This window comes from Mauremys mutica, chromosome 11 (genome assembly GCF_020497125.1).
Source record: "Mauremys mutica isolate MM-2020 ecotype Southern chromosome 11, ASM2049712v1, whole genome shotgun sequence".
Taxonomy (NCBI): domain Eukaryota; kingdom Metazoa; phylum Chordata; order Testudines; family Geoemydidae; genus Mauremys; species Mauremys mutica.
Genome location: NC_059082.1, coordinates 18,824,117 through 18,847,890, shown reverse-complemented (window position 1 = coordinate 18,847,890; position 23,774 = coordinate 18,824,117). Strand labels below are relative to the sequence as shown.

At 38.9% G+C, this 23,774-nt stretch overlaps 1 protein-coding gene across 3 annotated transcripts in view; it reads right to left on the bottom strand.

Moving 5' to 3' along the window:
• USP8 (ubiquitin specific peptidase 8) overlaps window positions 1-23,396 on the bottom strand; it is a 33,906-nt gene extending 10,510 nt beyond the window's left edge. Inside the window, exons 1-10 of one of the 3 annotated variants that reach the window (XM_044980293.1) lie at window positions 23,151-23,396; window positions 11,295-11,470; window positions 10,289-10,433; window positions 9,472-9,557; window positions 7,196-7,343; window positions 5,935-5,992; window positions 4,341-4,500; window positions 3,757-3,919; window positions 1,596-1,740; window positions 1,186-1,415 (exon numbers count right to left, since the gene is read on the bottom strand). In XM_044980293.1, the coding sequence (XP_044836228.1) occupies window positions 1,186-1,415; window positions 1,596-1,740; window positions 3,757-3,919; window positions 4,341-4,500; window positions 5,935-5,992; window positions 7,196-7,343; window positions 9,472-9,557; window positions 10,289-10,433; window positions 11,295-11,398 (1,239 nt within the window). In that variant the 5' untranslated portion in view covers window positions 11,399-11,470; window positions 23,151-23,396. The remainder of the gene's footprint in view (window positions 1-1,185; window positions 1,416-1,595; window positions 1,741-3,756; window positions 3,920-4,340; window positions 4,501-5,934; window positions 5,993-7,195; window positions 7,344-9,471; window positions 9,558-10,288; window positions 10,434-11,294; window positions 11,471-23,150) is intronic. The other 2 variants (XM_044980292.1, XM_044980294.1) reach the window with 2 other exon arrangements.
• Window positions 23,397-23,774: the final 378 nt, after the last annotated feature.

The following is a 23,774-nucleotide window of genomic DNA, read 5'->3' as shown; positions in this document are numbered from 1 at the left end:
ACTGTTGTGTCATCCATTTTGTTTGATCATCCATTTGATTTTTAAATGGTTTTGCATAATTCTTCTTGACCTGCCTATTCCACCAGAAGGCAATGGTGTTTAGTAGTTGGGGAACAGGACTAGAGCTGAGAACTCCGTGTTAAGAGTCTTGAGTGGCCTCAGGCAAACCACACACTGTGCGTGTTTTCGTTTACCCATTAATAAAACTAGGATATTAGGTGAGTATTAACAGTTTGTACAGCACTTTGAAGGTAAGTAGGGTTAAAACTGATTATTATTAGAACTCAACGCTAGTTCTCACGTTGTCACAAGGTGAGCTGGACGTTTAAGGGCATTAAGCCCCAGCTCTGACTTGGGCATATCCTTCCCTTTCTTCTGATCATGTGACAGAGCATGTGACTGAGTGGGGGAGCAGGTATTTAAGAGCTGCCTGTGGCTCAGACCAGGGAGAGACTAAGGGAAGAGCAGAGTGTCTGAGGAGTCTTTTCATGGCTGCCTAGGGAAGGCCCTTGAGAAAGCAGCCTAGGGAAAAGAAAAAGTGAGAGACATTTCATGGTTTAGGGTTCCTGGGTTGAAGTCTAAATTAGAGGAAAGACCCAGTTTCCCCTTATGCCTCAACTACATTCCCAGGAGAAGGAAGCTAGTGCTCCTGTGATGAAGAGGGAACAGGACTGCTGTAAGCTCCTGCCAAAAGAGGAGAAAGTAGAGAACCAGGAGAAAGGGCTGTGGCAACAGGAAAGTGAAGAACCTTGTGAGCCCCCTGCAGTGAGAAGAGCAAATGAGTGCTTTTTATTTTTGATTGTCCATATGGGGAACATTCTTGCTTCAGTTAGAAGACCAAAGCACACAGACCACTAAAGCACCTTACTAGCCTGGGAAGACAGGCTCCAGAGGCATGGCGACTGGGAAGCTGAGGTTTGAGATAATTAAGAGGTAAGCCATGCCCTGATGTGGACCAAAATGCTAAAGTTCACCACATGCTGTTTGGTCAGAGTAATTGGGAATTTAATTGTATTAAGTCAGCAATACTCAATCAAATGCTGAAAGCTGTGAGGAAACAGTAAAACTAGACTTTTTCCCATTTGCAGGTCTCTTTTTAATAAAATATAATTAACATGGACAATACAGAGCTACATAGAAGCTTTCTTTTAAATGAAAACTTAAACAAGAAAGAACATATCTTACCTGTGGGACATTTATCACAGCATAAATTGGGTGGACTTCATGTGAACCATCAGTCTGAGGGGTAGCAGCAACTGGTGCACTTGGAGTTGGTGTGTTATGTGATCCTGTCCTCCCCTCTTGATTACTTCCCATTTCATCATTCTCAGTCACTTCTACTGGAGTGGGCTTTACATGGACAACAGGTGGTGGTGGAGGAGCTGGCTCTTCCAGAGAGGGATAAGTAAAATCCACTGAAAACCACAGAAAAATAGAGCTTTTTTAAGAACAAAAACAGATTATGTATGTAATTAGCATCCTAATCTAAAGCAAGAGCAGATTAAGTTTTTAATATATATTTAAATTACTGTATATAATCTTAGATTGCTTATTTATTCTTTTAAATGTATTTAAAATGTCTTCCTTATACTTACAAGAGACAGACACCGCTTCACTCTTGCCACGCGGTGGTGGAGTTACTTTAGCATTTGTTGTGTGTTGGGGATAGCAAAGAAGCCAGGTCTCATAACCTCCTTCTAAGACTAAAGGCTCACTCCGCAGTATAGTTTTACTTTCCCACTGGAAAAAGTTAAAATGAGACAGACATTCTGAATGTAGCAACAGAGCCTTTATGTTACAACTCAAATTATGCTGAAAAAAACTTACATGCCTGGCTGTTACATTTTAGCAGACAGGTTATTGTTCAGATTGACAATCAATCAGTAAAATCATTATTATTTAGATTGTAAACCCTTTAGGGAAAGGATTCTCTCCCCTATGTTTGTACAGCACCCAGCACAATGGGGCTCTAATCCCAACTGGAGCCTTTAGGCACTACCATAGTATAAATACTTAGTACTATTAGCAGCAACCCTTGAATTCTGAAAGTATGCCATTTATAGTAAGCATATGCTTGCAAATGCCTCTCATGGGTTGATGTTGTTCTGTGAATAGGTGTATTAGCTTTAACATTTTAAAAATCTGCCATTAACAAAACAAAAGCCCAGAATTTCAGACTTGAGCCTGCCACCCTGCCCTGAGCTCACTAGTATGACCAGAGAGTTTTGTGGGGTTCACAAAACGTGTGTAGCAATACATATAGAAAACAGGCTATGCCAGCACTAATTCTGAGTCCTTCTAACTGTGCAGCTTTAGGTGACAGAAAATGTTGTGTGCACAAGAGTCCTTTTACAATCTCAATCTATTTCAAGAAAGCTGAGAGGGGAAACACTTAAAATTGTAGTATGTAAATTCTATCAATTTTATCTTTCACCACTGAACCATTTTTAAATAGAACTGTTCAATTTCTAAACTCTTACTATTGCTGAAAAACTCAGGCCAATCTAATCCGTACTCCCCCAGTAAACAGAACCAGAGAAGATGGCCAAGAGTGTCGATGGGGGCTTCTCACTTTCTCCCAACTCCTCCAATCTTGGAGGCGTCTGGCTCACAGCGATTTACCTCCACTTTGGCAGCCATGGATTGCCTCAGTAGACATTTGGTAGTGGACCTCTTCCCAGAGCTCCAAGGAATGATGTATTATGAGTTAGCAAGAGAGAGGAGAGGGACTGACTGAATATTTCCTTGACATACTAATACAGGGATGGGCAAACTACAGCCCAGGGGCTGGATCCGGCCCACCAGCCATTTTAATCTGGCCCTCGAGCTCCTGCTGGGGAGCAGGGTCTGGGGCTTGCCCCACTTCGGTGCTCTGGCACTCCAGTTGGGGAGCAGGGGGGCCACTCCATGTGGCTCCCGGAAGCAGTGTCATGCCCCCCCTCCGGCTCCTATGCATAGAGGCAGCCAGGGGGCTCTGCTCTGCACGCTGCCCCCGCAGCTCCTATTGGCCAGGAACTGCAGCCAATGGGATCTGTGGGGGAGGTGCCTGTGGGTGGGGCAGTACGCAGACCTGCCTGGCCGTGCCTCCGCATAGGAGCCGGAGAGGGGAAATGCTGCTGCTTCTGGGAGCCACCTGAGGTAAGCACCGCCTGGAGCCTGCACCCCTGAGACTCTCCCCAGGTCCCAACCCCCTGCCCCATCCCTTATCCTTCTCCCGCCCTCGATCCCAGCCTAGAGCACCCTCCTGCACCACAAATTCCTCATCCCCAGACCCACTCCAGACCCCACACCCCCAACCAGAGCCCTCACCCCCTCCTGCACCCCAACCCCAATTTTGTGAGCATTCATGGCCCGCCATACAATTTCTATTCCCACCTGTGGCCCTTGGGCCAAAAAGTTACCCACCCATGTACTAATATGAGGACAGCCGCTTCCCCAAATGATCTGTAGGTCAGGCAGATAAGAATTTTTAAAGAGATGGTTCACAACATTTATCACATTTACCCTCCCCACACAGTTAGCTATGTTGTCCTCAGCCAGAAAGAGGAAGCAAGCAAAAAAAAAATGTGAGAGATACACATTTGTGGTATCAAAACCACACAGTCTCGTTGAAAACCATAGGAAGAGATGCTATGGTGTTTACCCAGAATGTTTTATCTGTTTTTCCTGCATTTTAGAATTACAGTTACTTAATAACCACTTCTCATCAACCAGGATAATAAAGTTAGACAAATATAAAATACCAAACTTGTGTACCTTAAAAAGTGCATCTTTCAGGCTCTGTAGAGTTGTTCCTAGCTGCAAGTCTCTTGCAGAACTAAACCAGTCAAGTAGGACAACATAATCAACATGTCCCCTCTTCTTCCATGGATCTTTAGAACTATCTGGGAGTTTAGCTTCAATCCAATTAGTAGTGACTCTGGAATATAGGAAAACGTGTTTGAGTACAAACACCACATTTTGTCCAAGAATGCCTAAAAACATTTTTTAGACTGTGTATAGATGATAAAGGTATGATTATATGCAATACATACAGCAAAGAAACAATGAACCTAGATCTGTTCTTATATTAGTGCACCTAGAAGCTTAAACTGGCCAAATGTTCACAACTCATTCATTCACTCATGCCAGTTATTTTCTGAAACTGAAAGCACAAGCTTACTTCACTTTAACAAGTTGCTCATAACTCTTGTGTAAGGAAATGGTTTTCAGTCAGTCTAAAATGGAATATGGTAAGTAAACCAGAGAAATATATTTTATTTCTCTTCCACCAAATGGTTAGAGTTCATTAATATCAGTGCATAGTCACAAGATTCTACCATACAAAGGTTATTCCATACCCAGGACTGATGGCCTCTTCTGGAACACTGATGGAATTTGGAATACAGGATTCCTGATAATCTTTCAAGCTTCGAGCATCCATTATGAGCAATTCGATGTTTTTGTCCATCATCATTGGAAACAGTTTCTCAGCAGTAATTGCTCCTTGAGATACAGGAGCTATTATATGCAAAAATATATTACAAAGAGAAACAGAAATCATTTGTGATCACATCTCATGGGAGAGGTCAAGACTCTGGTTTGCAAATAAATAAGACCACGGAATAATATTGTTTCAAGAAAAACTGAATTTAACATCGAGGCCCATCTCCATGTGAAATTCTGCCCACAAAATCATGAAGGTGGGACATCTGATATGAACATCTACAGCTCTTGGCTTCCACTATAAACAGACAGTAGCTGTTCTTTGATTTTATACAATATTTAAAAAACACCAGCTTAAAATAATCAGTATTGTCACACTAGTCTGCACTGGTTTATAGGTTGAAGGAGAATTCAAGAGAAGAATTTCACATTTGTACAGTGTAGAAATGGAGCCTGGGGAAAAAGGTCCTTTATTTAAATCAAAATTTTCTTACAAAAGTCTCTGAGACACATGCCTTGAATATTTCATACCAGTTGTAGCTGGTGACTGTTTTTTTTTTTTGTCCTGTTTGACCATGCCACGCTTAGTTCAGTTTACATATGAAATAACTAAATTATGAATTATTGTGTAATGATCAAAATTCAGTAATTCCTAAATGCAACCACTACCAAATCACCTGATGACACATAAATTGAGGACAACTTTTATGAAAGTCATGGGGAAGTGAGCAAAGAAGTCATAAAAAACCTCAGCGTCAAATGTAATTTTAACAAAAAAGCAGACTGGAGAGGCTCAACTGATATACTGAATGTCATAATTAACAAGTACAATGCTAAATTAAGATGGTACACTAATTTTGATTTTTAAAGAGAGGAAATCATAACTGGGGGGGAAGTGAAGGAAGCTATCTGAGAATCCAAAGCCAGAAGGGACCACTGTAATTGTCTAGTCCAGGGGTTCTCAAACCTATTTGACCGTGCCCTCCTCCTTGTGTCTGTGGTTGTTTATGACCCTCTCTCCTATGCTTCTGCTACACAAGTACATATAGGACACCCAGCTATGAAGGCAGAGTGGCGGCTACTGGCCAGCTTGGAAGGCAGCGCTGCTACCAGCAGCACAGAAGTAAGGGTGGTGATATTATACCATGCCACCCTTACTTCTCTGCTGTGGAAGTGGCGTTGCCTTCAGAGCTGGGTACTGCTCTCCTAACATTTCTCATGCCGCCCCCACCTCCTCTCAAAGGAATTCCCCCAGTCTGAGAACCTCTTTTCTAGTCTGACCTTCTGCATAAAACAGGCCATAAAACTTCCCAAAAATAATTTCTGGAGACTATCTTTTAGAAAAATATCCAATCACAATTTAAAAATGGCCAATAATGGAAAATCCATGATGCCTCTATGCAAGTTGTTCCAATGGTTAGTTACTCTCACTGTTTAACTAAACTGTATGAAGCTTTTTTTTTCTGTTAAACAATGAAGACTTTTCCTGTGAAACATTGTATCACTTACCACTCAATCTGTCAAGTTGATCTTTTCTTTCCACTGAACCCTTCTTCTCACCATTGATCTGTATGATTGTAAAAAAGTGTTAGAAGTTGCTGTTTTTATTTTCTAATATAAAGTAACAAGTTCAGTAAGTGGCCTTGACTCGCAAAACATGAATACAACAGGAAGGGACCCACTATAGGGAAATCTCTATAAAGATCTGCTGTCAAAATGTCCAGAAGTCCCAAGAAAGAGGATGGGAGGGCAGTTGCCCGTAACCGAGGGGAGCTGTGGAAGATGTAACGAAGCCTGGGACTGCAGTGCTTGTTAGGTAGAGTTGCTGCTGGGTGATTTTGGGGGGAGGAAGGCAGGAGAGAGAAATGATGCATGACTCCCTGGGACACTACTTTTGCCCACTCAAATCACAGATTCCAGGCCCAACTGAAATTTGTCCATAGTTTGCCAGCACCCTCTCAAACAAGAAGCATAAGATTTGCAACATGGAGGATCATTTCCATGCACAAAGCTAGGGATACAATTCCATTCACTGTGTTTAAATAACAAACAATCTGACATAAAATGATAAAACAAAGGAATTCATTATGAAAGCTTGTAATATCTAGACAGAGCAGCAAAAACAATGTCCACTCATGCATTTATCCAGACATAAGAGGACTCTCTCTCTCTGCACAGGCGCAATGTGCCCAGCCATTTGATGGTGTCGTCATCAGCCCGGTGGACAGCCAGTAGCCTGCCTTTAAGAGGACTTAAAGGACGGAACACAGCTTTCACTTGAACTTGCTCAGTTTTGTTACCATTAAATCTCAAAGTATAAGAAGGCACAAGTGTTATATACTAATGAATAACATAATTTTTAATTTAAGGAAAAAAATTGAGCTCTATGGAAGAATTGAAGTCTATTATTCTGTTGAGCTTTAAGAGTTCTGTGGGGTCCTGCAGGTATCAAATATGTCCACAAAGGTCTATGACAAAAAATATGTTTAATAAAAATTCATATCTTTCAAAAGTTTCATATTATGCCATAAAAAAATAAAGCCTTTTACCAAAAATGGTAGAAGTAAACTTAAAATGGTTATCTTTAAATGATAATGTTTAAATTTCTACAAGGTAAACAATCTAGTCATGGGTGCAACATTACTAGTTAACTCAGTTTCTTCAATAAAATAAGTGGCCTCATATTAACAGTTGATTTAATGAAGTGCTCATTTAAACATCATGCAGTTACAGATTTACTAGCATGTCTGTAAATATTCCCCTCCATTACCCTTTGGTTTTTTCCCTTGGAATCTACTGCATTTTCTGAAGAGTGTTTGGCTAACGCCTTTCCATCATCTTTTACTTCTTGCTTTTTCTGCTGCTCTTCTTGTCTCTCTCTTTCTTCAAGCTTTTTCCGAACTTCAGCTTCCTCATATCTAGTATGAAAAAGTCCATTTTTTAAAATGTTTAACTTCTGCTTCAGTAGCTTTGTGCAATTTTTCCTCCCAAACATTTTAAATATTGAGGTCTCACAACACTTATTCTTGACTTCCCAAATTCTTCCTATTTTCCTCAGTACCTGTTTGATATTATTCCTCTCTGTGCTTCTTGCATTTCATAACTAACCTTGTTTTTTGGGACCAACTGATGTCCTCTGCTCTTCTCAAGGCTTACAATTTCTTTCCCTCAACCTCAGCTGTTTATGTAAAATACTTCTGCTCTGGCATCACTGAAAATGTTAAATTTCCCACCCTCTTCTGCATTTATACGAAGTACAACTACATGTAAAGATTTAAATAATGTTGACAGACTAATGTATTAGTCATTCTCCCTGGGCACATTTTTGCTAAGAAAATCTAGTCTGGCATCTAATAAGTAACAGTATCACTAATAGCTAATTACTGTAAGAATAACTGAGCCTATAGTTTTCTATATTTTCTCAGCCAGAGAAGTCTTCAGCCTAGTCTTTATTCAGTATATTTTTAAGACGTACTGCATCAGAAAATCACAACTAATTATGTGCATCAAGTACCTAAATAAGTGGACTGATTTTTTTCCAACAGTTTTGAGCACCCAGTAGCCATCGTTAAAGAATTCAAAACACTGGAGTTCCAATAAAGTCAGTTAGAGTTACTGGGTACTCAGGACTTCTGGAAAAAAAACCAAAACAGGTCAGTTATTTAGGTGCCTCTTTTTTTTAAAGACATTTGGCCTAACCTTTTTTTTTTTTTAAATATGAAGTTTTTTGCCTCTCATTGTAAAGATAGCTCTAGTATTGTAAACACGTAGTCATATGAATGACCATTTATCTTAATGAGATGTTAGCTAATTAGGACTTCTTGAAAGTCATCAATTTAACCACTGAACTGTCCCAAGTCAAAACAGGGAGGTTCAATTAATAAACTACATCACTGATGCGAAATGTACCTGTCACATCCTGGTTCACTATCAGTGTAATGAACATTCCATAGGGATGAGGCTGCAAGTTTGGAATCTGATGTTTCTACGTAACTTTCTAGTTAGTGACACAAGCACTGATTCAGGAAGCATCCCTATTTGAGACAGCACATAAGCACACGCTTCATCCCCCTTAACTTCAAGTGAGACTTAAGCATGTATTTAAGTGCTTTATTGAATCTCAGCAATACTGAATGTCTACCCACCACTTAAAAATATGAATACAATTCTTACAAAGTGAATTAAGTCAAATTTTTCTTCTGCTTCTACGATGTGCAAATTGGATTATCCATATTGAGATTCTCTTACTTCAAGGCAAATGGTGTTTTACTACCTGAACCTCTCAGAGTTTTAAATTTGGTAACTAACTACTCTCCAAAAAAAAAAAAAATTATGCCAGAAAAATAGTAAAGTAAATTGGTTCATATACTTATTGTAAAGTGGCTTCTGTGACTGTACAGGAACCACCTTTTTCTTTTTAAGTATCTTTAAATATGTCAATACATATTTTAATTGCTCAAGTACATATTTGCACAATACACTTGAAATAATTAGTCACTGTATCAACCCTCAAAACTTTGTTCCTTTGAGACAATCCATAAGCTCCAAAAAAGCAGCATTCAAAAACATTGCCTTTGAGCAAAAGTGCAGTTTTCCTGCTAAAAACTGCATCCACACTAGGAGCACTTTCCCAGTATAATATACTGGTATACCTATCTTGGCAAAATGCTCATGGCATACACCTGGCCTTAATATGATCACGTGACAGGAAAGAATACTAGGGAAGGACTTTTAATAGAGTGACTAACAGCAATTATCTAGAGGTGCAGCTGACATTTGTTTATGGTATAAAGTTCTGTTTATTAAAAGTTAGAGAGAAACTGAAGGTAGATCTAAGCACATGGGTTTGAAGTGACTGGGATGAATGATGGCAAATGAAATCCAGTTTTAATAAAAGGCTCAAATCAGAAAGTTTAATCTTTCTGGATTACAGGTATCAGTACTACTGCAAACAATGTCTAAAAGGCAAAACTACAACAGCAGATGCACAAATTTCAAGTATTCAACAATATTTACATATTGCTTTGTAAAAAATGTTGCACATACCTCAGTTTCAGACTCTCTGAGAGTCTTTCAGCTTCTTCAATAGCTTTTTTTATGTTTGTAGGTCCCAGTATAGAATGAAAGTAATCCTAAAACAACAAACAACAACAAGAACCACCCCAGCATACAGTTAATACTGTCCAACGTGCATTCAGGATAGAATACTTCTGCAGACACTACCAAGAACAACATTTAGCACCTAGTTTACAGAACATTAAAGTTTACCTACTGAAGGAAAAAATAATCTAAAACTAATTTTATATTATTGCCATAGTTACTCTGTGACTAAAGTCAGATGTTCTTCTCTTAAACATTTTAAGAAAAATACCACACTATTTATAAACAAGGCAAATATTCATATGTATGTTAATATTTAATTTTTATAATGTTAACAAGATCTGGTCACAAGGTTGGGAGAGTAAAAAACATTTTATCCACTTTTTAACTAAGGTTATGTTAATTAAAGGAATAAATAATACTCAATTTAGTTTTGTACCAGAAAAGGACTTTAACAGGAAAGATAGCAACAGGACTCATACTATTTAATGTCCAGTAGATGATATGCCAATGTAATTAGCAAAGTGTACTGTAGTAGCATAATAAAGGAGGCTTACGATAATGGACTGCCTCACTTGTCAACACGAACTACAAAAGTTTATTTAAATAAATACAATTCCTTTAATGAAATTACTGTCTCAGTAGTGCACACAAATGTAATTCTTTCAACTGAACCTAAAATCTTCAGATACAAAGACCAGTGATTCCAAGTACTTCTGTTACTTCTACCAGTATAAAAAATGCAGTCGGAAAGATATATTACCTGTTGTTGCTTGAAATCAGGTCTTTTTTTAATAAGATTATATACAGTCACATATTTCATATATAGGACGTAGGCCTTTTCTTCATCTCTGTCCAACCTGCATTCCTCTGCTGCCTTGAAGATCTTAAGGGCACTCTGCACATAACTTGAAATTGGAGGGAAAGGGTCGATTAAAAAAACCCACAATTATTGACCTAGTTTTCAAAAGAACAGTTAGTTTTGTAATGAACTCTTGACTTAAATGTTCACATTCTGTGCCCATGTAGTTTAAACATCCCTTTGGCATCACTATCCAAGTTTTACAGTTAAAATATATCATAGCTACTTTTTTCCCCCCGAATTATATTTCTCTTTGCTATTGTTTATTAGCTTGCTAATTAAAGTACTGAAAAGAAATTATTCAGTAATAAATTAAATGGCAGTTTAAAACATTTCAAACAAGAACCCATCTAAAGAGGGTCTGTTCAGAACCAGTTCTCTCTAGAATGCAGAGTGGACTGGTTCTTTTAAAGCACTAGTCCTATGAAAACATACAATGAAGTGCATGAAGATTCAGTCTACAAATTCCAAAGTTAGGCTGTTTCTATTCCCATGTGATGGCTGAATTTTTCAGCTGATGATAACAACTTGCATTAATATAGCTTGTTGTCTTGAAGAATCCTAATGCACTTAAAAACTTTCACAGATGTCATGTTCACTTCACTGTTGAAACATTATCTCTTGGATGATCTCTCCATCTTTAGTTTGACAATCCACAGCAACACTATATAGGACTGAGGGAAGCTATGCTATTGAATTGAAACTCGAGAGAATTTATGTACACAACCTGAGCTGGAATTTGGCCAGAAGTGCAGCACTGCTACTTAATGAGTTAACGCTTATTTAGAAAACTGGTCTACATTATCACCATCTCTATAGAAGAGCACTAAACACTGCATCACTTGTTACTTAGCTGTGGAATTTGAACAATTAATACAAAGCCAATTAAACAAGGAAATTCACATACTTTTTTGTACTGGTCTTCTCTGCTTTTATTTCTGTTTTCTTGTTAAGATCTTTCAATGAAGTACAGAGGTATAGTTCCTTAGGTACAGAAGCCACAGCAGGCATGTTAATGTATGGTTACTTATGTCCCTTCAAGGATAGTATGGCTATTTAAATGTCTCTAATATTGGTGTTTTTCTGAAAATAGAAAGATAGGATATTATTGAACACATTCTGTTAATGTCTTCAACTGATTTTTAAAATATAGGTTTTAACATGAAGCATAAGAAGTTAAATGCAATAAATCTATATGATTAATTAGCTTAACATACAGATTTGCTCAACTTCAAATGAAGAGCTTATTAGTAATAGAACCCTCTGGAAATTATGCAATAAAGAAAACCTAATTAAATGTAAAAGCACAGTTTTTAACTTAACTGAATCATTGGGCGTACTTTGATTTATGAAACAGAACTGTAGTACCTAATCTGTCAATTACAGAATTGGAAAGAATTGACAAAATTGTGGCACTGCTATTTTTAACACTTATCTATATTATTTTAATAGTGTTAAGTGTAACCTGTTAAGTAAAAAATTAATACCAAATTACTAGTTACATAGAAAAGCTTTTTCCTAATTTAAAAAAACAAATTGTCATGTACTACAGGAAGCGATCATACTTTTACATTTTGTATCTGTAATACCATATTTGTTAATTTGTCTGGTATCTCCCTGAGCTTTAATACTCAGCCAGAAGAGGAGGAACATTACCATAGAAGTTTAGGATATAACCATTTAAATGTTAATTGCCTCAGAGTCCTGTTACTAGTCTTATGTGCTAGCAATGCCAGACAGATGTATTTGAGTTTTTGGATGAATATAAATAAATCCCTCAAAAAATTATGGGGGAAGTTATTAAAATATAATTCTAGGAAAATAATTGGAAATGGGAGCAATCTGATGTCTTCATGGTACAACAGGAGGAGAGAGAAAGTAATTCTGAAATTTAGGAGGAGAAAAACTACTTTATCCTACAAAGATTAATTTTAATGTAAAGCCAATAAGTATATCAGAAAGAAATTGACCTTTTATGTATTCATAATCTTAAAAGGATAATTGATTTATGACTTGCTTATGGCTGACCTCTGCACACAGACATTACCCAAGAAAGGTGACTGGCAATACACAGGTAGCAGAGAGCGCTCATGCCAAGTGAAGGCAAGCTGCAATAATCCATAAATTTGCAACATCTCTGCCACACCTCCCTAGGTATTAATAACTAGCTTAGACATAATTGCTTTTGTTTTTCATATAGAAGATTCCTCCAGGCAGCCATCAGCGTAACAGCTGGGCATCTTGCACATGTCCACCTTATCCAGTATTATTATTTTACAGTAAATATGATTTTATTCTGAATTAAATCAGACTGTTCAATTTTCATGGAAAGAGAAAATACTGATCGATACCCAAAAAAAAAGAGAAGTCTCTTTTCTTTACTCAAGAAGAAGGGTGGAATGGGGGGAGGAACTTGACTTGCTGATTTAACCACAGAGAATACTGGTTCAGAAGGGGCCACTCTAAAAACTTGCCCTTACACTAGTCTGGGCATAAAAATGAATAAGTATCAAGAAAAGAAAAACAGTTAGCCCTGTATAAGGAATAAACAAATCTCCTAAATTGCTCTGTGCTAAGTATTATCATTTAGAGGTAATTTCACATTCTTGCTTTTATCTCCTGATTTGATAATCTGACAGTCATCTGAAGCAATGCTTAAATTCATCTTTAATATAGTTAAGGACATATCTTAACACCTCAAGGTCTGACATCAGGAAGAAGCTTTGTTATTTATCTCTTCAAACTTACAGCCATAATTTAGGAATGGCTACTATCAAAATTGAGTAATAAGTCAGTTAAAAGCCTGACTTCTCTTGGTTATCAACAGAAATTACTTCATTGTTATGATCATGTGATATAAAGAGTTCTATGGTAGTTACCACATCTCACTGTTTCATGGTCTATGTGAAATTAGTTGATGGTCTCAGCCCATTTCCTAGTAGTCAGATGCTTAGATCAGAAAACTAACAACATTAAAAGCCCCAATTGTAAGTCGTAGCAGTGATCCTAAGATCGAATGGGAAAGGAGAATGAACTACCCCCCTCATTCTCAAAAGTGGATAAATGGAAGACTTCAGATGCCTGTGTTCTCAAACAAGCACGTTTCACTAACGACGACAAAAATTCATAGGGTTTAAAAGCCAGAAAGGATCATTAAATCACCTAGTCTGAACTCCTGTATATACTGTAGAGGCTATAAAATTTGACCCAATTACCTGGTTTTGAACAATTGAACTAATTTGTGTTTGGCTAAAGCATAACTTCCCAAAGGCATCCAGTTTTGATTTGAAGACATCAAAATTTAAGAATCCATCAAATGTTTAGTTTAAGTGAAATACAGAATTAAGAACCTTCCCCTAAAAGGCATATGCAGAGATAGTCAATACTTTCAAAATCCTGCTTTGAAAGAATGTGATAGGTTTGGATACCCTTCCCCCTCCCGCCCCCCATACACATACTACTTTTTTTCCCCCCATTTTCTTTTTTATTTATGTACATCTGTTATGTCAGATTTACTCCCGAGCCATAAGTTTTTGCTTCTTCAGCTTCTTTTGAGAGATCTTTTTCTTCTGAGCAACTTCCTCTTCTGGCTTCTTGCAAGGTAACAGCCTTTTCTGCACAGGGTGGAGCAAATTTGGGGTAATGCTGCAGTTATGTGAGAAGATTTCATTCTCTTTTTAATAAGATTTTCACATTACTTGTTCAATCCCCCATCTTCAGAGGACAGCCTTAGCTGGCTTCTGTCTTTTTCTAAGGACTGTAAATAAAGACTTCATTTCCCTGAAGCTTTAAGTCCTTTCTAAATATATCTTCAAGGTTCAATGTGTTATGTAACTTTTATATTCTCTGAGACTCTTAGCAGTAGCAGGTAATTGAGAATTATAAACTGTCTTACAAGTATTATAACTTTAAGTGTGAATTCTGACACTGGTATGAAAACACCCTAGTCTAGAAAACAGACATTTTGTAAAATGGGAAAGATGCTAATAAAAATCTCCCAATAATTGACATTAGAATTTCTATTTGGGATCTAATCTACAATAAATATAGAGTTCTATCTGGTCCAAAATTACTCTAAAGATTTTTTTTTATGAGAAAATGAGGTGAGTAGCAGTCTAGCCACTTATTCATTTGTACAATTTCTCAGTAGTGAAGCAAACATCTTCCCAGATTTTACTATTCTTCTGCTGCGGTTATGAGCCCCAAGATCATGCCATCTACACCACAGTGCTAGATTTAGTTTTCTTTTCCTATCAGAAATGTTTCTTCACTCCCCTTATCTTTTTTTCAAGATTTTTCTAAGAGTAAATTAACTGCCAAACAATTAACGGCTTTGATTCTGTCTGTACATGGGGCACTGGTTTAAGACTGGTGCTCCAGATGCTACTGCACTAAACATAAAATTAATAAGGAAAGGATGTAGGAGTACTGTAACTGTCTTTTTGAAAAGAAATCAACAGATTACTTATTACACTTTTTGGTATCAGACACAATCATGATAAACATTTGGCTTTACTGTGGATTTCATAAATTCATCTAAGATTTCTACTGTAATTTCTAACTTAACCTTGCAAAAGTGCAATACTCAACCTTAAGTATGTAACGGTGACTAGCACCTTCATAATTTTCCAGATCAATGGTTCCCAAACTATAGTCTGTGGATTACTGGTGGTCAAAGAAGTACTCTGTGGTGGTCTCCGGAGAGCTGGCCAGTCACAGAGTGCTGATTCTGCCCCCCCCCCTCTTTTAAGCTCCTAAAGCATATTAAAAGAAGCTAAAATACCTTAGTTTTCTAAAATTGCTCTTCGTAACATAGAAATATTATTTGATTGCCAGTGGGAAGGGAAGTGGTCCCTGCAATTGAGTGGGAAAGAGCGTGGCCCACTATGAAAGCTTGAAAACTCCCGATCTAGACTATTTTATAAAACGTGGCTTGAATTTCTCCATGAAGTTGTGTTTTCCTTAAGAATCAGAATTCTAAACAAACATGAATCTACATTGCTAGTGCAGTAGGAGTTTGAATGAGGTGAATCAAACTCATCAGAAGTGATGAGACATTTATACAGTGGGTCACTGACTCTCTTCACCCTATCTCCAAAACAGATGAAGAGCTAAAAGGTGATATGGAAAAGCTATGGTGACATAATTTGTTACTGACATTGTTGTGTTGTGCTGGGCTGAGCTATAGTGTTATCTGAACTAAATCAGTTCCAAGGTTCATTTTGTTTTTAATTTGTCATTGTTGCTCCTGGAGACCAACTCCAAAATGGAGGAATAATGAACATTTCCAAATGGAGCAATAGCCTCCTTGGGTAGAGATGGGCTGGAAATAAGACCTATTTAAACAAAAAAGCCACATGTAACAGCAACAACTTATAAGACTCTTAAACAAAAGTGTTTGTGCTCTTCCCACAGTTTTTGCGGCAGAGATAATATTGTTAGATTGGTATTAACATCAATTGACAACGTGAGTTCACACATACATTTGGGCATAATACAGTTTTATGCAAACTGAAGCTGTAATTAAATACAGACATGTCAATTTCAGATAAAGTCAAAGCACAAAGAAAAATCAATGCTTGACAGGTCATATGCCTATTTCACAAGAAACAAATGTTTTGTACTCTATACTAAGATTGCTTAACAATGTTCTGCTTAGGCTTTGTCATTATATAGACAAAACCAAAGAGATTCAGATTTAGTATTCTTTCTCTCCTTAACTCACTATTGCATTTAGTTATTGCAGTAGACTCTAAAAAAAGTGTGTGATGATGTTGTCGTCATCCTGCTATGCCCATATACAAAGTGTATTAGGGACAGAGTAGCAACCTGAGCTCTGGATTTCCTAGCTTCTGTAGACTTTAAAAAAAAAAAAAAATCAGCTGCTGTTTACAATACAGAATTTAACTAGGGCTGTCAATTAATTGCAGTTAACTCATGTGATTAACTCAAAATAATTAATCACGATTAATCGCAGTTTTAATCACACTTAAATAGAATACCAATTGAAATATGTATTAAATATGTGTCTACATTTTCATATATATTGTATTCTGTGTTAATTGAAATCAAAGTGTATATTTTTATTACAAAAGATAGTATTTTTCAATTCACCTCATACACGTACTGTAATGCAATCTATCATGAAAGTACAACTTCCAAATGTAGATTTTTTTTTTGTTACATAACTGCACTCAAAAACAAAACAATGTAAAACTTTAGCGCCTACAAGTCCATTCAGTCCTACTTCTTGTTCAGCCAATCACTAAGAGAAACAAGTTTGTTTACATTTATAGGAGATAATGCTGCCATCTTCTTATTTACAATGTCACCAGAAAGTGAGAACAGGCATTTGCATAGCACTTTTGTAGCTGGCATTGCAAGGTATTTACGTGCCAGATATGCTAAACATTTGTATGCCCCTTCATGCTTCAGCCACCATTCCAGGGGACATGCTTCCATGCTGATGATGCTCGTTAAAAAAATAACGTGTTAATTAAATTTGTGACTGAACCCCTTGGGGAAGAATTGTACATCCCTTGCTCGGTTTTGCCCACATTCTGCCATATATTTCATGTCATAGCAGGTCATATGACTGCATGACCCAGCACATGTTGTTAATTTTAAGAACACTTTCACTGCAGATTTGACAAAATGCAAAGAAGGTACTAATGTGAGATTTCTAAAGATAGTCACAGCACTCGACCCAAAGTTTAAGAATCTGAAGTGCCTTCCAAAATCTGAGAGGGATGAGATGTGGCGCATGCTTTCAGAAGTCTTAAAAGAGAAACACTCCAATGCAGAAACTACAGAACTTGAACCACCAAAAAAGAAAACCACTACCTTCTGCTGGTGGCATCTGACTCAGATAATGAAAATGAACGTGCTTCGATCTGCACTGCTTTGGATTATTATTGAGCAGAACCCGTCATCAGTATGGACGCATGTCCTCTGGAATGGTGGCTGATGCATGAAGGGACATATGAATCTTTAGTGCATCTGGCACGTAAATATTTTGTGATGCCAGCTACAACAATGCCATGTGACTGCCTGTTCTCACTTTCAGGTGACACTGTAAACAAGAAATGGGCAGCATTATCTCCTGCAAATGTAAATAAACTTGTTTGGCTGAACAAGAAGTAGTACTCAGTGGACTTGCTGGATCTAAACTTTTACATTGTTTTATTTTTTGAATGCATTTTTTTTTGCACATAATTCTACATTTGTAAGTTCAACTTACATGATAAAGAGATTCCACTACAGTACTTGTATTAGGTGAATTGAAAAATACTATTTCTTCTGTTTTTTACAGTCTAAATACTTGTAATCAAAAATATAAAGTGAGCACTGTACACTTTGTATTCTGTGTTGTAATTGAAATCAATATATTTGAAAATGTAGAAAACATCCAAAAATATTTAAATAAATGGTATTCTATTGTTTAACAGTGAGATTAATTGCATGATTAATTTTTTTAATCGCTTGACAGCCCTAAATTTAACACTTCTTTTCAGGGGTTAAAAACAGTCACTGGCTCTTTACTGGAGAAAGGAGTTCAAATTTTGTTCTAGTTTCAAGAAAAAGCAAAGTCACAAAGACACTCCTGCAAAAGAGTCACCTGCGATTACATACCTATGAGGAATATGTCAGTACAGTTTAGAGTTCGCAATTTATTTCTCTGCTGCTTTGACTAGCAGCAGTTCTTTAGACAAACTGAACCACTACCATACACAGTGCTTCCAAAGTCAACCATTTAATTCAGACTGCTGACAAGTCTCACTGGCTCCCTTCCCTCCATTGGGCTGGCTACAGAAGCTTGTCTTACCTAACTACTGTTACTAGGTAGGGTGCTACTATCCCCTTAGAGGGAAAAATTGATTTATGATCAGTTACAAGAGCACTCAGCTTGGCATTCAGGAGTGGAAACATGACAAGCCATGCTACCTCCTCTCCTAAATTTCTCTCTCCTTCAGTCTCATACTTTTAAAATATTTCCACTCAGTGTCTTCCCCACACTTTCATCCAATCACTCCTAGCTCACCTCCTCCAATTCAATTAAAACACTAGTGGTGCTCATGCTGCTGCTTCAACCCATCCTAGATTTGCATTAATAGCCTACAGGGGAAGAACTGAATAAGCCCTTACCAAATCCCTGACCTAGCCATTCCTCTTACAAAATTCCTTTGTGGAATTACAGGATATATGGGTCCCCGTCTATAGACAGTTTTCTGCAGAATACACCACTTGCTGCATAACTGATCTCCAGAGTCTAAGCATTCACTAAGAAAATTGTTTCCAGATATTACAGTTGCAAAAAAACACAATTTTTTGAACCGAGTGTAAGAGCCAGTGTACACTGCATAGATTCTAAGGCCAGAAGGGGCCACTGTGATTATCTAGTCTGACCGCCGATATGACACAGGCCATAAAGCTTCCCAAAAATAATTCCTAGAGCATATCTTTCAGAAAAACATCCAATCTTGATTTAAAAATTGTTGTTGATGGAGAATCCACCATGACCCTTGCTAAATTGTTCCAGTGTTAATTACACTCCCCATTAAAAATTTTGTTTTATCAGTCTGAATTTGTCTAGCTTCCACTTCCAGCCATAGGATCATGTAATACCTTTCTCTGCTAGATTGAAGAGCCCATTATTAAATATTTGTTCCCTACGTAGATACTTATACAGTACAAGCTTTGTTTATCTGACATGTTGAAGGACTGGGGTAAGTGAAAAAGTGAAAAATGCCAGTTAACTAAGAGAGAGTGAGTTTGAGGGCATGGGGTTGGGGCACGGGAGGGGGTGTGGGGTGCAGGCTCTGGGAGGGAGTTGGTACAGGGCCAGATAACACAGCTTTTACTGTATTCTGTAGTCAAATCACCCCTTAACCTTCTCTTTGTTAGACTCTAGGAGCTCAGTCTATTTAGTTTATCACTATAAAACATGTTCTCTAATCCTCTAATTATTCCAGTGGCTCTTTTCTGAATCCTCTGATTTATCAACATCCTTCTAAAATTGTGGACACCAGAACTGGACTCCAGCAGTGGTCGCACCAGCGCCAAATACAGATGTAAAATAACCTCTCTACTCCTACTCGAGATTCCCGTTTATGCATCCCAGGATTGCATTAGCACCTTTTTTGGCCATAGCATCACACTGGGAACTCATGTTGAGCTGATTATCCACCTCAACTCCCAAATCTTTTTCAGAATCACTGCTTTCTGGGATAGTCCACCATCCTGTGAGTATGGCCTACATTCTTTGTTCCTAGATGTATACATTTACATTTAGCCATATTAAAATACATATTGTTTGCTTGCACCTAGTTTACCAAGCAATCCAAATTTCTCTGAATCAATCACCTGTCCTCTTCATTATTTAACACGTCCCCAATTTGTGTCATTTGAGTACTTTATTAGTGATGATTTTACGTTTTCTTCCAGAGTATTGATTAAAATGTTAAATCCCTGCAGGACCTCCCTAGAAACATATCCCATTCAATGACGATTCCCTGTTTACAGTTACATTGAGACCTATCAATTAGTCAATTTTTAATTCATTTAATGTGTGCTATGTTAATTTTATATTCTAGATTTTTATTTAAATTATCATGCAGTACCAAGTCAAACGTCTTATACAAGTCTAAGAATATTACATCAACACTACTACCACTCTAAAGTTTTGCAGGCATAGTTATGTCTGTAAGGAGGGTGACTTTTATTTGTTAAAAGAGATAAGATAAAAGTATAAGCGATAGCAGTATAAGCACTCTAATACCAATAATCTGCATCTACACTAGAAGGCTTTTGCTGATTTAACTACGCTGATATAGTTAAACCAGCAAATCCTCTGAATGTAGACTAGACTTAAATCAGTAATGTGTCTTCCTGAGTCTGCAGACAGTATAAACAATAGATCTAAGAGCTGTAAACTACTCTACTCATTATAAGTGTTAATACTGAAGAAAAACAAGTGCCCATATTAACTACTGAATTGCTTGTCATCTTAACAAGATAACCAATTAGTGTTTGTTTATCCCAAGCCCCCACCAGTGTCATCCCAAGTGCCAAGAGCCTACTTAGGCCCCAATCTGGCAAAGATTTACACATGTGCCTAACTTTACTACCACGAAGAGTTCCAATGATTTCAAAGGGATTATTCCCAGTAGTAAAGTTAAACATGTGAACATCTCTTTTAGGATTGGGCCTCTACTTGCTAAAACTTCCCTCTTTCAACTTTGACAATGCAGTTCTGTGTTGTTACTGCAGCATATTGAAAATTTAGGGGCAGAGTAAAACTGAATTTAAAATAATAATATATACAGGAGCTGTATTGATCCTATTTTAATATTTAATGCAAGTAACACTCCCTTTTAAAAAACATTTACCCGAGAAGCTGTCAAATTTCCATATTGCTGCATCTGAATACTACAAAAACTAACACAGAATCCTGTGGCACCTTATAGACTAACATCCGACGAAGTGGGTATTTACCCACGAAAGCTCATGCTGCAAAACGTCTGTTAGTCTATAAGGTGCCACAGGATTCTTTGCTGCTTTTACAGATCCAGACTAACATGGCTACCCCTCTGATACAAAAATTAAGGGGCTAGTTAACAAGGAAATACATGGGACTTTTTTGTAAACAAACATTTTCATAGAATACCATTTTCACTTCATTTTTGTAAATAGCATTTAATCAGTTATGACCAGGAAACTAAATTTTGATTTAATCAGTCCACTAAAACTAAAAGGCCACATCCTATCCTTGGCTCTAATGGTAAAGGCCAAGCATGGCTGAGACACCCTCTAGAAACTCTCCAAGGTTCACCTCACTGAAGTTCCCCAAAAGTTCCTTTCAATGAGACAGGGAGTGATGCTCAACATCCAAGGAGGACCTGGGTCTCCATTTGGCAGATGTCAGAACATCTGCTAGACTGACTACCTCCTACAAGATTCCTCTATTATAGCACAACACCCCCAGAAGCTATGCTGCACTGACAGAGTTAGGAGGACAGGGTCTGTACTCACTGCCTCAGGCTGCCGACCCGGGGCAGGCCCATGTCCGAACAGTACCGCTGAGGAGACTCTACATGGCCATAGTTGCTGAGACAGAACTCAAGTGGACTCCTCCCAACCCAATCCCAACCTCTACACTAAATAACCTATGTGTAAAAGATCTTTTACATAGTTAATTAACGATTGTATTTACAGAGGATATGAGTAAGCAGTGACTATAATAACCAGTGGAAATAATGGAATATGCTACTTGCAACATGACTCTGTGCTGTCTTTTTGACCTAGACTGACATGGCAAGTATTGCACACCACGTTCTGGTAGGTAGTGAAGAATTAATCTTTTTATACATATTTAATGTCCAAGAATTCAGTAAGTGGGAGACAGGTTTCTCCCAATTTTAAAAGTAAAGTTTACTGCCTACATTCTGCATGCAAATATTTGATCTTGTTTTGTTAGAATTAGATTTGTGAATCTACTCTTAAAATTTTTCAAGATTAACGTTTTAGGGACAGTCATGCAATCTGAGACAAACAGACTGATTCCAATGGAACTCCACATGGGAATATGGTCCTTCAGTGCAGATTCCCACTGATCCGTGTGAAAAGATTTCAGATTGCAGGATCAAGGCTCATATGATCAACTGTCCAAAAGCACTTTAGCACTTTTGAGGAAGCCCTTTACTTGACTGCTAGATGAATACATGTTGTCAGGTAGTTTAGGCCAGAAAATTGGTTTTGTAAACTATTGTTGTGTACACAACTCTAAACTACTAAAAAAGTTAGTGACTTTAAAGAAAGGGGGAGGGGGGGAAAGTTCGGTGAAAAATAATTCAATCCAAACAAGTTACTGTAGAAATAAGGGAACCAGAAAGTGAAACTGGCTAACTTGTATATTTATCCAAATTGCGTGAGGTGCCAAAAATAAATAAATAAATAAATAAAATCTAACTTTCTACCACTTATTGTAATTTGTTTTGGTTTTTAATCACTAAAGTGGTAATACAAGGCTACTTTAATTTTTGTTTTTTAACCAGACAGTTTCCTTTTGATATAGCTGTGGGCACCCTAAGTCCTTCAAAATAGACACCACACCATGGCAGCTCCCAAAACTATGGATCTGCATACTTCACCCAGCATAAAACATTCATAATGCTTGTTAAACCATCAAAATAAAATCATAACTTGTTTCCACAGCACTCTTCACCTGAAGCTCTTACAGTGCTTTACAAATATTAAGCCTCCTGATCAGGTGCCTAGAGCCAGTTCCATTTTACCTACTGGTAAACTGAGGCTAAAGAGGATTAAGTGACAAGGTCACACAAGCAAGTTACTGGCAGTCAGGAACAGGACCCCCAGCCCTGGATACCAGTCTCCTCGGCTAACCCATCCCCGCACCACCCTCTCCTGTCCTGCAGGGCCTCCAGCCAGTCTCCCCTCCTGTTCCCCGACCAGCCCCACTGTCCCCCATGCGCCCACACTGAGCCCCTGTCCCTCACCAGCCCGCACGACCGTCCTGCACAGCCCGGCCTGGGCAGCCTCGGATCTCGGATCGGCTCAGCGGTCCGGGTAAGCGATGGGCTGCCCCGAACCAGGACCTGCCCCCGGAGCCCCGCCAGCCCTCACAGCCGAGCCCGCACCTACGGCCGGAGGAAGAGGCCGTCTCCCATCCGGGCCTCTCCCTCGCGTTCTGCCCTCGAGCCCGGCCACCAGGCCCAGGAGGGCGGGCGGCCGGGTCCGTACTCACCGCCGGGGAGACTCGCTGCCTCAAGCTGCCGGCCCGGGGCAGGCCCATGTCCGAGCACTACCGCTGAGGAGACTCTACGCGGCCATCGCTGCTGAGGCGGAACTCGAGTGGGCTCCTCCCACTCCGCCCCCCAAGCTCCCCCTGCGAGGGCGGGCGCTCTCCCGCAGCCTCGCCGGGACACGTCCCCCTGGGGCGGGGAGACACTCCCGGGCTAAGCTGGGGGCAGAGGAAGCGGCCAGGTACCGGCGTCGGGACGCTGGAATGCGACCCTAGGCCGTGTGGGAAGGAGCGTGCGCGGATCTGGAGAGAGCCGGAGTCAGGAGGCCTGGGCTCTGCGCCAGGCTGTGGGAAGGCGTGTGGCGGAGCGAGTCAGGCTGGCAGAGCTCTAGCCCCAGTGATCCGGGCCTTGTAGCAGCTGTAGGAAGGAGCGTGGTCAGAACCGGGCACTAGGACTCAGGATTCCAGACTCAGGGGGGTGGTGCATGTTTACACTGCACCCTAAGTTGTCCATGACTCAGGTTTGAGCACAAAGCCTCCTTCCGTCCGCACACAAATCAGTCCAACTTGGCTTAGGAAGCACTAAGGACCCTGCTAGAGAAGTGGATCAGAGCCCGAGTCCAACTG